The sequence below is a fragment of the Bos indicus genome, chromosome 3 (assembly GCF_029378745.1).
Source record: "Bos indicus isolate NIAB-ARS_2022 breed Sahiwal x Tharparkar chromosome 3, NIAB-ARS_B.indTharparkar_mat_pri_1.0, whole genome shotgun sequence".
Classification (NCBI taxonomy): domain Eukaryota; kingdom Metazoa; phylum Chordata; class Mammalia; order Artiodactyla; family Bovidae; genus Bos; species Bos indicus.
In genome coordinates this window covers 89,808,133-89,822,264 of record NC_091762.1, presented here as the reverse complement: position 1 = coordinate 89,822,264, position 14,132 = coordinate 89,808,133, and the positions used below count along the sequence as shown (strand labels likewise).

At 40.5% G+C, this 14,132-nt stretch overlaps 1 protein-coding gene and 1 long non-coding RNA gene across 3 annotated transcripts in view; one reads left to right on the top strand and one right to left on the bottom strand.

Annotated features, from left to right (window-relative positions):
* Positions 1-7,660: 7,660 nt before the first annotated feature.
* Positions 7,661-10,364, bottom strand: LOC139182231 (uncharacterized). Its single transcript, XR_011565874.1, has 2 exons — positions 9,340-10,364; positions 7,661-8,236 (listed from the first exon to the last, which is right to left on the bottom strand). It is a non-coding gene; the product is annotated as an uncharacterized lncRNA (long non-coding RNA).
* A 134-nt stretch (positions 10,365-10,498) lies between these two features.
* Positions 10,499-14,132, top strand: part of PRKAA2 (protein kinase AMP-activated catalytic subunit alpha 2) — a 79,347-nt gene continuing 75,713 nt past the window's right edge. The window contains exon 1 of one of the 2 annotated variants that reach the window (XM_019957386.2): positions 10,499-10,669. In XM_019957386.2, the coding sequence (XP_019812945.1) occupies positions 10,576-10,669 (94 nt within the window). In that variant the 5' untranslated portion in view covers positions 10,499-10,575. The remainder of the gene's footprint in view (positions 10,670-14,132) is intronic. The other variant, XM_070786466.1, reaches the window with a different exon arrangement.

The following is a 14,132-nucleotide window of genomic DNA, read 5'->3' as shown; positions in this document are numbered from 1 at the left end:
TGATACAGAGTCCAAGCTCACTTGCTCTGCTTGCCACACAACAGACCAATGAACCCAAGAGAAGAGGGGTTGAGGTAAGGAAGAGACTCACTGGGGAGCTGGATGACTGAGAAAATGGCAGGATAGCACCTCAAAATAACCATCTTATGGGAGCTGAATGCCAGACTTCTTTATAGATCAGAGATGGGGGCAGGTGAGGAAGCAAAGCAAAAGGGCGATTAATTTTGCAAGCATCTCCCAGAACGGCAAGCCTCAGGCAGGGGATGTATTAATTTCTTCCTTCCTGCCATCCACTGGTGGACAGGGTTCTGAACAAAGTCACTTAAAACAGTTAGGCAGAGGGCAGGATTCTCTGAGGCCAGGCCATTCTGTATGATTACAATAACAAAAGCAACCAAAAGCAAGTCATATAAACAGTTCTAACATGGAGTCAGAATTGGCTTCTTCTCTGCAACAAATGTTGAAACTGTCTGTTAGGCAGACTGTGATTTAGAATACCAAGGACTAAAGAGGTTCCAGACAATGAGAACAAAGCGAGCACAGGTACAGTCTAACTACAGCTTGGTGTGTACAAAAAACAGAAAGAAATCTGATATGAATACAGCTTTGGGTAAGGAACATGAGGTTGTCAGGGATCAGATAGAGGGCCTTGAATGCAGACTTAAAGACTTGGAATTTGATGCTGTAGACCAGTACTTTTTAAACTGGATTTCACAAAGTCCTTGAGTTCCAAGGACATATCTCAGGAAGATGAAGGTACTTGCCCTAAAGGGCAGATTTTAGGGGTCCATGAATTCTAGTATAGAGTTTTAAACTTTTAATCTTTAGACAATGTAAAGTGTTTGAATTTTTTGAAGGAAGGAAGTGATAAACTAAGAAAATTTTTAGAAGATTCAGCCATCACAACTTCTTCATCCAGAACTGTCCCATTTCTCTAATTTATAAATAACCATACTAAATCCTATTCATTCTTTTTCTTAAATATCTCTGAAATTCATCCATTCCTCTCCTTTCCTACTGGAACTGTCACTGCCATTAGTTTTCTTCTGGTTAAACACAAAACCCTTTAATAACTGTCCTACACTCTTCAGTCAATCCTATCCACAACTTTTTATTACTTATTGCACCATTTTTGCAGCCATGAAATTAAAAGATGCTTGCTCCTTGGAAGAAAAGCTATGACCAACCTAGACAGCATGTTAAAAAGCAGAGACATTACTTTGCTGACAAAGGTCCATCTAGTCAAAGCAACAGTTTTTACAGTAGTCATGTATGGATGTGAGAGTTGGACTATAAAGAAACCTGAGCACCGAAGAATTGATGCTTTTAACCTGTGGTGTTGGAGAAGACTCTTGAGAGTCCCTTGGACATCGAGGAGATCAAACAAGGCAATCCTAAAGGAAATCAGTCCTGAATATTCATTGGAAGGACTGATGCTGAAGCTGAAACTCTTAATACTTTGGCCACCTGATGTGAAAAACTGACTCATTGGAAAAGACTTTGATGCTGGGAAAGATTGAAGGCAGGAGGAGAAGGGAGCAACAGAGGATGAGATGGCTGGATGGCATCACCAACGATGGACGTAAGTTTGAGCAGGCTCCGGGAGTTGGTGATGGACAGGGAAACCTGGCGTGCTGCAGTTCATGGGGTCACAAAGAGTCAGAGACAACTGAGCGACTGAACTGAATTGATTTCACCATTTTCAAATTTACTAATTTTTTTGCAATTTACTAATTTAAGTGTATATGTTTTCCATTTGAGTATAAGTTCCTGAAAGCAGGTATGGAAGTTCCTTAAGGACTGCCAACATAGGATCCACTAATAAACGTTCTATAGTTATTCACTCTATCATACACCATCATTTTTTCCTTTTCTACATGATCATTCCTATCAACATATAAGCATGTTGCATTTTTCTTCACCCTAAAAAATCCCACCCTTGTATCCAAATTTGCCTTTGCTATGGTCCCTTCATAGCAAAACTCAAAAATTTCTCTGCTTCCTTTCATGACAAAAGATAAAAGAATTGTATATAATCACCTTCTCCACTTTTTCAACTTTTTCATAAGCTCACTCCATTCTTTAATCTTCACCATTCTGCTGCAAAGTCATTTGTCAAGGTCATCAAATCCAACCAGCAACTCTTCATTCTCATTCACTTGATCTCTTGGTATCATCAGACATAGTTGGTGTTTGTTGAAATGGTTGATGACAGTTTTTTAAATTTCCTCCCACTTTATTTTTTGATCACATGGCATGTGGGATCTTAGTTCCCTGACCAGGGATCAAACCCACACCTCCTGCATTGGAAGTACAGAATCTTAACCACCAGACTGCCTAGAAAGTCCCTTCCTTCCTCTTTTCAGCATCTTTTGATAACTTCTCTTCCTTTTACATATCTCTAAACCTGGGATATCTCAGTCTGAGAACCTCTTCCTTTTGCTGTTTATATTTATTTCCTAAGTGATCTCCAGCTGACTATTTTGAAACATTTTCAGACTGGAAATGTCCTGGAAGTTCCTGGAAGTTCAGTCTTGTATCAGTCTCCTACTTGACATATTCTTTAGAATTTCTATTAAACATCTCATGTTCACCATGATCAAAACAGAATTTTGTCCGTTGTCCTTCCCTTCTTCCCAACTAATTTCTCGTGAAGTCTTCCACACATCAGTCTATGGCACCCTTGTTCGTCTAGTTGCGTGGACCCCCAAACCTAAGTATTCAGTCCCTCTTTTGTGATTTTTCTTACACCTCTCATCCAACTATTAGCAAATTCTCTTGGTGCTAATATAAAAATATATGCCAAATCTGAATGCTTGTCACCATCTTCATCGTAACTACCATTGTGTCAACTACTATCAGCACTCATCTGTTCTGCTACAATGGCCTCTTAATTTGCTTTTCTTCCACTTTGTCCCCTTAGAGTCTTTCCCACACGGCCATCTAAAGAGATCCTTTACATTTATATCTCATCACTTTTCTGTTCAAAAACCTTCCCAAAATTGTGATTACACTTTGAAAGAAAATTCAAAATTTTTACCATAGCCTACCCCAGATGACCTGGCTCCAGGCATTCCAACTGCAAACCCCACCGTTCTCATTCTGGTACTTACCACTTTGGACACACTGACCTTCTCACTATTCCTCCAATATGCTATTTGTACTGTCTCAGGGCCTTTGGGCTTGCTTTTCCTTCTGTCTGGAATGCTCTTATTCCAGATATTTCAATGACTCCTTCCTTCCTTATCAGGTCCCTGCTCTATACATTCTCAGCAAGACTTTCTCTGACCATCTATATGAAATGCATACTCAACCTTCCCCCTTCCCCACTTTCATCTTTGTATCTATTTATTCTGCTTATTTTCCTCTACAGCTCTTGTCACTAACAGTATATTATATGATACATCTGTTTGCTTATTGTCTGCCTCTTCCACTAGAATGTGAAAAAGACTCTCTCTTTGACCTAACTCTTGTCAGGCTCCTCTAAACCCAATTAGGCCCAATCTTTGGACATGTCCTCAAGAGCTCAAGTTTAGCAAGAATCCTGTTAAGCTGGTGGCACTAGTCATAAAGAACCCACCTGCAATGCAGGAGACGAGAGTTTAATATCTGGGTTGGGAAGATCCCCAGGAGAAGTAAATGGCTACCCACTTCAGTATTCTTGCCTGGAGAATCCCATGAACAGAGGAGCCTGGCAGGCTACAGTCCATGGGGTTGCAAAGATCTGGACAGGACTGATCGACTAAGCATATACACCTACACACGCTGTTAAGTTTGGTTTAGCCAGAATAATCACCCTCAATATCCAATAAAATCCTTATCCTCACCATCATCTTGGCCTTCTTTCAGCAAGGATCCTGTTAGGTTAGTCGAACAAAGAATTACCCTAACCTCCCAGTAATTTTCTATTCACCAATATTCCCATGCAGCTCCTTGGCTACAAATCCCCACTTTTCTTTGTTGTATTCAGAGTGGAGCCCAAGCCAATCTCTCTCACCTCTTGTAATACCCCATTACAGTAGTCCCTACAGATATAGTCAACTAAGCTTCTTTAAAACTGCTGTGAATAGCTTTTCTTTAACAAATGCTAACACTATGAGTGATAAATGAGACAAGGAGCAGATGTCTTGTTCACTACTATATCCCCAGTGCCTAAAACAGTATCTAGCACACAGTTGGCACTTAGTACATGTATTTTTCAATGAATGCATATATTTAGAACAAGGAGCAATATACCCAAAGAATCTGGGAATCTTTACTTGGTAAGATCACTAGTTTTATACCACTTTAAAAACATTTCAACACTTAAAAAATAAAGGGTGTAAAGTTTATTAATGAATGCATGCGTGCTCAGTCACTTCAGTTGTGTCCAACTCTATGTGACCCCATGGACTGTAGCCCACCAGGCTTCTCTGTCCATGTGATTCTCCAGGCAAGAATTCTTGAGTGGGCTGCCATTTCCCTCCTCCAGGGGATCTTCCCAACCTAGGGATCGAACCCACATCGCCTAAGTCTCCTGCATTGCAGGCAGATTCTTTACCACTGAGCCACCAGGGAAGCCCCTTAATGAATGTAACACAGTTAATTTCAGAGAATCAGAACCTCAGAGTTAAGAGCCCTTGAAGGGCACCTAGTGCTTGCCCACAGAAAAGAAATAGAAATCTCTGGGTATTTTTTTAGGTCTTTAATCTTAGAGGGAGAGTTACTTTAATATATATGCAGCATTAGGAAATTTTGAAATTAGCTAATTGGTCTTATGTTTGCACTAATTAATCATGTTAAAGCTTTGTAGTTAATGCTCACAGGATTGAAGCAAAAACCCAAAGCATTAACACCCATTGGGGGTCATTAAAAGTGTATTATAAAAGACTTCAAATAATGTGTATACTCTATAGTTTTGTCAAGGGTTGTTTTAATTCCAACACACAGCTATAATACGATGATAATCATGTCAAGGTGACATTGGTATCACTTTATTCAAACCTCACTAGTTTAAAAGCACAGTATAGCTAGGCACTGAATCCATGCCAGGCGGGAAAGAATTGATTTAATTGATCTAAAAGTATGTTTGAGTTTGTTTTTTTTTTTCCAGACAAGCTGTCAACACACACATGAAAGCAAGATTCTAAAAATGCTGTTAGATCCATAATGTTTATACAGCAAAGCAAACAACCTTTGTTATTCCAATTAATGCATCTGGCCATGGAGAAAATCTGATCCAAAATGTTATATTTTTCTTAACTACACTGAAAAAAAAGTTGACTCATATTGAAGCAATTTAGAAACATACTCAGATGAAAATGAAAATGGATTACATTAAATTTAATATTTGTTATTAGAATACCTGCTAAAAATAACATCACAAAGTTTTATACTTCCTTTAAAGGGTTTTAACGGTTGTCACATGTATTGTATCTACTTATTTGTTGGAAGACTGTTGGGCCAGGTAATATTATCCTCTCAACCTTACACTCCAGTAATAATAAATGTCAAGAGGTAAAACATGTGTAGGGAAAATAATGTACCAAGATCAGTTTGTTGAGATACCTTGGACTACAGCCTCTAGTACTTCATAGTACTCTCCCTTTTTCCTTCGATAGCTTCATTCTAACACGGGCAGTGGATTTAGGAATTGAATTTCCTGACACTACTGGTTTTACCAATGAGATGTAAATCGATCTGTTTAAGGACACACTAAGTGATTAAGCTGAGACAGGAACTCAGGATTTTTGTTTCTAAATACTATGCTTCCTACAACACCAGACCATCATACTTTGATAATCAAGAATAATTGTTAAAGTAAATCCAACAGGGTTTAGAATATTCAACAGGTAAAATGACCTACTTATTAAACAACAAATGACACTTATTAAAGAGGGAGGAAAAAAGTCACGGATTAAAAGAAATATAAGATGCATTTCAATAAAATGCTATTCAAAAATCTTGATTAGAATAAACCAAATGTACAATTATTCTTAAGACAATCAAGAGAAATTGAACACAAAATGGGTGGTTTATAATAGTAAGGAATTACTGTTATTTTTGTTAGATATGATAATGGTAGCATCACTATGCTAAAAAGAAGTTCTTATCTATTAGCAGTGTATACTGAAGTATTTACCAGTGAAACAGCAAGCAAATAATTTTAATAAAACACCCTATGAAACAAAAAAAACTGAAAAAATAGATTGCTAAATGAAACAATACTGATAATCATTAAAGGTGGGAGTTATTTATCCTACTTTGGTGTATGTTTGAAATTTTTCGTAATAAAAACAAAAAAGAAGCAATTACTGAACTAATACTATCTATCAGACACCATCAGCACATTTTATTAATCATTGAGTGTCCAACTTTCTTTTTATTTTAAATTGGAGAACAATAATAGGAAAGAATACCTTATCATGAGTCTCTAAGGTCCTATATGTTCTGGGTTATGCCCATCTCCAATCTCACTAATGACTGCTATACCAAAAATTCTGCTTTGTATTTAATACATGTGTTTGTGAAATCAAATTGATATTAATTTGACTTAGTTTTCAAATGCTCTTCCCTGTATTCTTGCTACTTGGTTCTGCATTTTGGTAATCTTTTTCTTTAATCTAATTCAATAAATATTGTGGGAATGATTTACTAGGTTCTGTCAAGTCCCAGGAGCAGCAGAAAGGGTATGTTATTTTCACATGTATATGAAATATTAGTTTGTATATGAAATGTGAAAGGTATATGAAATATTCACATATATAATAACAGAATTGATAGATGCTATATTAATTCTATGAAAAAAGCACTATGTGAATCCTGAAGAGGAAGATGTGAACAAAAATTCAATCAATCATGTTAGAGGAAGGACAGAATTATCTTTCTATTCTCTCTATAAAAATATAAAATATGAGGAGACAATCAAAGAATACACAGCCAAAATATGTAGAAAGCACATATTATAGAGATAGGTGGAATCGTTAATTTATAAAAATGTTATTTTTCTAGATTTGGTAAGTTTGTGTTATTTGTTAACTTCAAAAATTTTGTAGATTTAATTTCAAATATTTACTTACATCTTCAACTTCATATTTTTTCATTAAGGAGGTTCTGCCTCATTGTATAAACTTCAGGTGCCACACAAGCTTAATCCACTGAAGAAAGAGCCTGTGACTTACTAGGGTACATCTGTGCTGAGGATATATCCATTAGTGAATAAAAAGAGAGGGGAAGAAACTGTGAAGCTTACCTTCTAGTTGCAAAAGACAGACAAAACAAAAATGTAATAAACGAGTAAATTAAACAGTATGTCAGAAGGTTAGTGCCATGGAAAAAGCAGAGAAGGGCTAGGGGAATGGAGAATGCGGAATAGAGAGCACAGGTGCGTGGTCAGAGTAGGTAAGCCTCAAGGAGAAGCAAAGAATTGAAGAAAGTGGTTATTGATAATACCAATGGAATCTAGTTAAGTGTATTTGCTTAGGTGGTGCTCCATTATTCTCTTACTCAGGTCCCCAGTATAGAGGATTTGAAGTCAAGTAACTCCAAAGTTACCATAGTAAGAAGGTAAAGCAGTAATAGCTGGACCTGGTTAAGAACTGAATAGCTTCCCAGGGGACAGTAATCTTAGAGACTGGTACTAAACAAGTGGACACTAAAACATCACTGGAAAACAATAAAATGGGGTCTATTGTGTTTACTAGGACTTTTTGGGGGGTGGTGAGACCCTCCAAGTGGCATGGCTCTTTAAGGAGATTCAATCTGATGAATTCTCACGTTGTACTGTTGGGTAGGAGAGGCAAATATGGAATCACAATTGAAATTATTCAGCAACAGAAGACTGAGCGATGCCACCAAGAATTGTCCTTTCCCATTGTCATCACCCACTTAGCATTCCATCTATCCTTTAAACGAAAGTCATGAAAACAGACAAAAATACAAGATTAAAGTACACATTGTTGACATTCCCTGCTGCTGCTGATGCTAAGTTGCTTCAGTCATGTCCAACTCTATGCGACACCATAGGCAGCAGCCCACTAGGCTCCTCTGTCCCTGGGATTCTCCAGGCAAGAATACTGGAGTAGGTTGCCATTTCCTTCTCCAATGCATGAAAGTGAAAAGTGAAAGTGAAATTGCTCAGTCATGCCCGACTCTTCACGACCACATGGACTGCAGCCCACCAGGCTCCTCCATCCATGGGATTTTCCAGGCAAGAGTACTGGAGTGAGGTGCCGTTGCCTTCTCCGGTTGACATTCCCTAAAAATAATAAAAACATGACAATGAAACTATAGTTGTAAAAATTTTATGTTTTTAGAGCATCACATACTCTTTTTTATATGGGTAGCTGTTTCATGGTAAAAATACAAAAGGACAGGTCAGAACTGGATATGAGTTCTGAGTCTGCCACTTAGTTGATTTGCATTGGGCAAATCAGAAAGGGAAAATCTAGGTTTTATCATCATAAAATGGGGATAATAATAAGTTTCTTTTATGACAACTGAGATAATTGCATTTAAATGAGCTTTTTAATCTATGAAGTATCATCTACTTGTTTGGTATAATAATAAAACTACAAAGTAGTTCATAGTTGCTAGGTAAGGATCATAGTTATGTGGCATATAATAATTAAAGTTTAATTATCCACCAATAGTTAAGACACTGCAGAATGCTTTAAAATTTCTTTATAGGCTGTCTTCATAAAGCTTCAAGAAAGCAATCTAATAGCCTTTAACATCTTTCACTAGGATGTTAAAACAAGTGACACATTCATCTTATTTCTCAAAAGTAGAACAGATATTTTTTCTTACTTGAATAAATACCGAAGGAGTGATCCTTAACCAAATACCAGTATCAAAATAACTGGCTATTTTCCTCCAATTGCCGGCTAGGTAGAGTGATTCTTAAATGATACTTCTTGTCAGCAAGAAAGATGATCCCAAGAATGAACAGAAATAGCCTCTGTTCAACAGCTGTGATGTCTATAATTTATAAGCCATGATCATCTCTCATCAGATTGGCTTGGTGTGCAGAATAGATGCAAGTTTGCAGTTTGCATATTCATCACTTCTCAGAAAAAGAACTTGTGTTACATCTTATCCTTTTTAATACATTTCTCTCTTTACCTATAAATAATGCGATGAGACTTACTATTTGAGGAATGTGACCTTGAAACTCTACTGTCATACACAAAGGTAAAAGATGTTCAACTAATCCTTAAACATTTATTCCCAATAGGCAAATGATTTTTAAGCACTGAAAGACAGGCAACACTGGAAACTAGGAGACTGAAGGAAGGAAAGAAAGAAGAAAAGAGAGGAGAAAGGAGGGCGGGAGGAGGAAGCCATAATCACTGTACTTACTGTATCTCGGCAGTTTTTAAGGCTCTGCCTGCTTCTAGTTTCCTCTTGCCGTTTCCTCACTCCCCCTTCAATCTTTACCTTTAATTCGTGCCCTTACATTGCCCTTTGTCCCTTAGGTAGCTTACTCCCCAAGCTCACAACGTTCAGTTTCCCTCTTCAATTTCTTTCACTATTTCCCTCTTGTGCAGCTCTGCCACAATTTCTATGCTATATATACTTGATTAGTCGTGTCTGACTCTTTTGCGACCCCATGGACTGCAGCCCGCCAGGCTCCTCTGTCTATGGGAATTCCCAGGCAACACTATTGGAGTGGATTGCCATTTCCTTTTCCCTGGGATCTTCTCAACCCAGGGATCAAATCCTTGTCTCCAAGGCGGATTCTTTACGACTGAGCCGCCTAGAAAGCCCAAATATTTATATAAGTATGTCTAAAATACAGTTGAGCAAATATTGGGACTGATTGGGGAACTTTGTGCAAATTAGTTAGAACCGAGAGCTCTAGAGAGGGTCTCTCCTCAACTGAGAATTAGACAGTACGTAGAGGAGGACCAGTGAAGCCAGCAGAGTTGGCTTTTTTTGTTTGTGCTGTGGTGACCTGTATGAAAACAGTGCGTGACTCCAAACGCTTCCTTGTGACTCTCCTCCGACTGACCTTCGATCAAGGCCCTTCCCCACTGCCGCCAGCCTGGACTTCCCTCGGACCCACACGCTGCTTTTCACGCCCCCCTCTCCCCACACTTCAGGCCTGTTTCTCTTCTCCAGGCTCTATTAATACTTCCATCTCTTTCCACTCGCCAAGATTCGGCCCAAATCTCACCCTCTCATTTCCACCGTCAGGTTCTGCTCAAGGGCCCCTTAACCCGGCTCCCACCCCAGGGCCCCTCCTCCAGGTAGCGAGGCGACATCCTTCCTCCTCCCCGCTCCGCGCACACCTGTCGGCCTCCGACCTCCCCCGCACCGAGCGCCACCCTCCCTCCACTGCGCCCCCAGGGCCCTAGTCCTGGGCCCACGCCGGCCTGACGCCCGCCCACGGGGCCTCGGCGCGCACACGCCCACGCCCCCCCCCCCCCCACCTGCTCGCGTCCCCCCCCTCCCCGCGCCCAGCCCCGCCTCGCCTCGCCTGGTCCCCAAGTCTCGGGCCCCCGCCCCCCGCGGGCCCGCTGCACTGTGGGTAGGCGGCGGCGGCGGCCGCACAGAGGATCCCGCGGCGGCGGAGCGAGGCTGCGCGCGCCGAACATGGCTGAGAAGCAGAAGCACGACGGGCGGGTGAAGATCGGCCACTACGTGCTGGGCGACACGCTGGGCGTCGGCACCTTCGGCAAAGTGAAGAGTTGAGTACGCCGCGCCTCGCGGGAGGCCCAGCCCCGGAGTCCGGGAGCGCCGGGCCGCGAGCGGGCAGCGGGTGGCGGGGCCTGGCGGCAGGTGGAGCGGCCGCGCCCGGGCCGCGCGGAACCTGGGGACCCAGGGAAGGCAGTGGGTACTGCTTCGCCCCGCGGCAACGGCGGGGGCCTGGCTAGGGGGCTCGGGCGGGGGCGTCGCGAGGTCCTGGGACTGGCGTCCAGCACGCTTCTACTGGCCGACCTCAGTGCCCGCCTCTGAAACCCGGAGATTGGGTTGTTGGGCGAGATGCCTTTCAGCTGGGAGGCTGTAGGGATAGGGCTGGGGAATGATCCACGGCCCTGATGGTGGAGTTCCATTTCGTGCCAGGTGTCCCGTTAGGTGCTTCACGTGTGATCTCCTGTAATCCTTACAGCAGGTGCAGGTGTTATCTTCGCCTTTAACGTGAGAAAACGGGGACCTCCTAGGAGGGACGTGTTCAAGGTCACACCGAAATTGGCAGAACTGGGATAAAGGTCTAAAATGTCCTCCAATTTTGGCCAGGCTGGGAAGTCCTCAAGTCTGGATTCTTTCGTGCTCCCTGGTTATGGATTAGTAGGGCTGGTAGTCTACGGGGGATCCCGGGGCGCGAGATGGGTGGGTCTTTCTGCGGGCCGTGGGAAACGCTGGGATGCAGCTGGGTTGGGTCAGGGCTTAGTTAGAACTGGGAGGTCTGAAGCTTGCTTGGTGTGTGTAAAATGGTTCTAGGAAGGCTTCCAGGATGGAGGGAAAGGAAAAGGGGACTTTGGAGTTGGATCTTGGAGGATGTAGGGCTGAGGCCAGAACTGTAAGACATACTCTGCTGAGCTCTGTGTTCCTAGGTGATGGGATCCCATTTTGGGTGTAGAAAAACAGGCTGCTTTGATTTTTTTTTTTTTTTTAACTGGTTACTGGTTAAGTATTGAACTTTCCTGTTTTTCTTAAGAGTCATGTGAGTTTAATTAACTTGTCCTCTCTCCAGAACTAGAATCAACTTATTAAAAATACTTCTTTTGGTTGTTGCTTTTTTCTTTTTTTCGTTTTGCTGGGAAAATGTTGGGTAGGCAGCTTGAAGATTTTATTGAGGCCTCTGTTTCCTTAAAAAATAATAATGAAAAAAATTTTAGGTTTTTAAAATTATAGTAAATCACTTTACAATTTCGTGTTAGTTTCTTCTCTATGACATTGTGAATCAGCTGTAAGTATACGTGAATTCCCTCCTTCTTCAGCCTCCCTCCCACCCTGCTAGGTCATCACAGAACACCCAGCTGAGTTCCCTGTGCCAGACCTTAGCTTCCCACTAGCTAGCTGTTTTACACATGGTAGTGTAGAGATCAGTACTACTCTTTTACTTTGTCCAAAAATCCTATTTTAACCTTGAGTCCAGGCTGTAAGTGGATAGAAGAGACTCGTTCATTCATATGGCAGGGATCAGCTTTTATTTACTTGCACACATCTGATACCCTTTCTTTTGTTCAGTAAACACTTACTGAGTGCCTACAGTGTGCCAGGCACTGTTCTAGGTAATGGGGATACCCTAGGAACAAAATCTTGAAAATCTTTCCTTTTGTGGTGCTTATATTCTAGTAGGGGAAGACAGTAATCACTATATATATATTTGTGTGTGTGTATGTGTGTGTGTGTAGTATTTTTAGTGCTGTGAAGAAAAATGAATCCGTTTTGTGCAGTTAGCAATTTTCAGTAAGATTGTCAGGCATGGCCTTACAGATAGGGTGGTATTTATGTAAAGACCTCAGGTTTGTAAAATTCTTTCAAGTCCTGTGAGGGCTGTGAAGTTCTAGCTTAGGTTTGCAAGACCTCATAAAGTGGTAAGTGAAGAGAATATATTTAGAGTGAATATATGAAGATTCAGGAACTGGATTAATGCTGTGACATTACTAAGGACTATTGTGTTTTGATGTTATACACTCAAGTCTTCACCATCTAGGCATGTACACTTTCCAGGTTATATAATGTATACTGTTCCTTTTCAAATTGTGTTAAAAATTGTTGTTTTTTTAAAAAAATTCTTGTGTAATCTGAATGTTGGCTAAAATACCCATCAGATCATTTGGTCCATTGTCACAGGACAACTTAAATCTCTTTTTGTATATATCCTTGAACTGCTTCTAGGCACTGACTTAAAATATAAACCAACAGAAGGTACTTGAATTTATGAGAAATCCTTTTCCTGGAAGACTCCTTCCCAGTGAGCAACTAACTGGGGAGATTTCCTAGCACTGTATGAGCACCTCTCCAAAGTTAGACAGTGCTCTCCCATCCAAAGTTAGAATTAGTACAGTTGCTTAATAAAAATATAAGTTAAAATAAAAATATAAGTTATATAAGTTGCAGCAGTCTGAAGTTACTCATTTACAGTGGACCCTTGAACAACATGAGTTTCAACTGCAGAGGTGTACTTTTACAACAGATTATTTTTTTCCTCTAAATAAATACTACAGTATTATACAGTCCAGGTTGGTTGAATCCTAAAATGTGGAACCATGAATACTAAGGGATGAATATAAGGTTATACACAAGTTTTTAACTTCCTGGGGTCCAGTGCCTCTAACTCCAGTGTTGTTCAAGGGTCCATTGTAATTCTTTAAGGGACTACAAAGAAGAGCACTCTTATTTTTAAACACAACTTTTTTTCAAGCATATTTAACATATCATAAAAGTCACCCATCCCAAATGTATTATGCATAGTACAAGTCAGTGATTTTTTGTGACTTTGCTGAATGGTGCAACCATTTTATAGATCGATTTATAACATTTCCGTCACCACAATAAAATTCCTCATGCCATTTATAATTAACCCTTAGCCCTAGGAAACTGTTCATCTGTGTTCTGTCTGAATAAATATGCTTTCTCTGGACATTTCTTATAAATGAGATCATTGAATATGAAGTCTCTCGTGTCTGACTTCTTTAACAAGGCTTTTGATGTTCATGCATGACATAACATTGTTCCTTTTCCTTGCTTAATAATACTCCACCTCATGGAAATGCCACGTTTTGCCTGTGCAGTCACCTGTTGATGACCTCTGTTTTCAGTTTGGGACTGTTACAGATAATGCCACCATGAACGCTGTGTGCAATCTCTGTTGCGGATATCTGTTCTCATGTATATTGGGTAGATATACCCAAGAGAAGAATTGTTGGCTTGTATCATAATTTTATTTTTATTTGTTGGAGAAACTGCATACTGTTCAAAGTGGTTGTACCATTTTACAATCCCACCAATAATGTGTGAGGGTTCCTATTTCTCCAAATCCTCACTGACATTTATTTATTGTCTTCTTATGACTCTTCTAGTAGGTGTGAGATGGTAACTCATTGGGGTTTCAATTTGTGCTTTCCTGGTGATGATACTGAACATCATTTCATGTACTGAATCGCCATTTGTGTATCTTGGGCGAAATGTCTTTTTTTTCG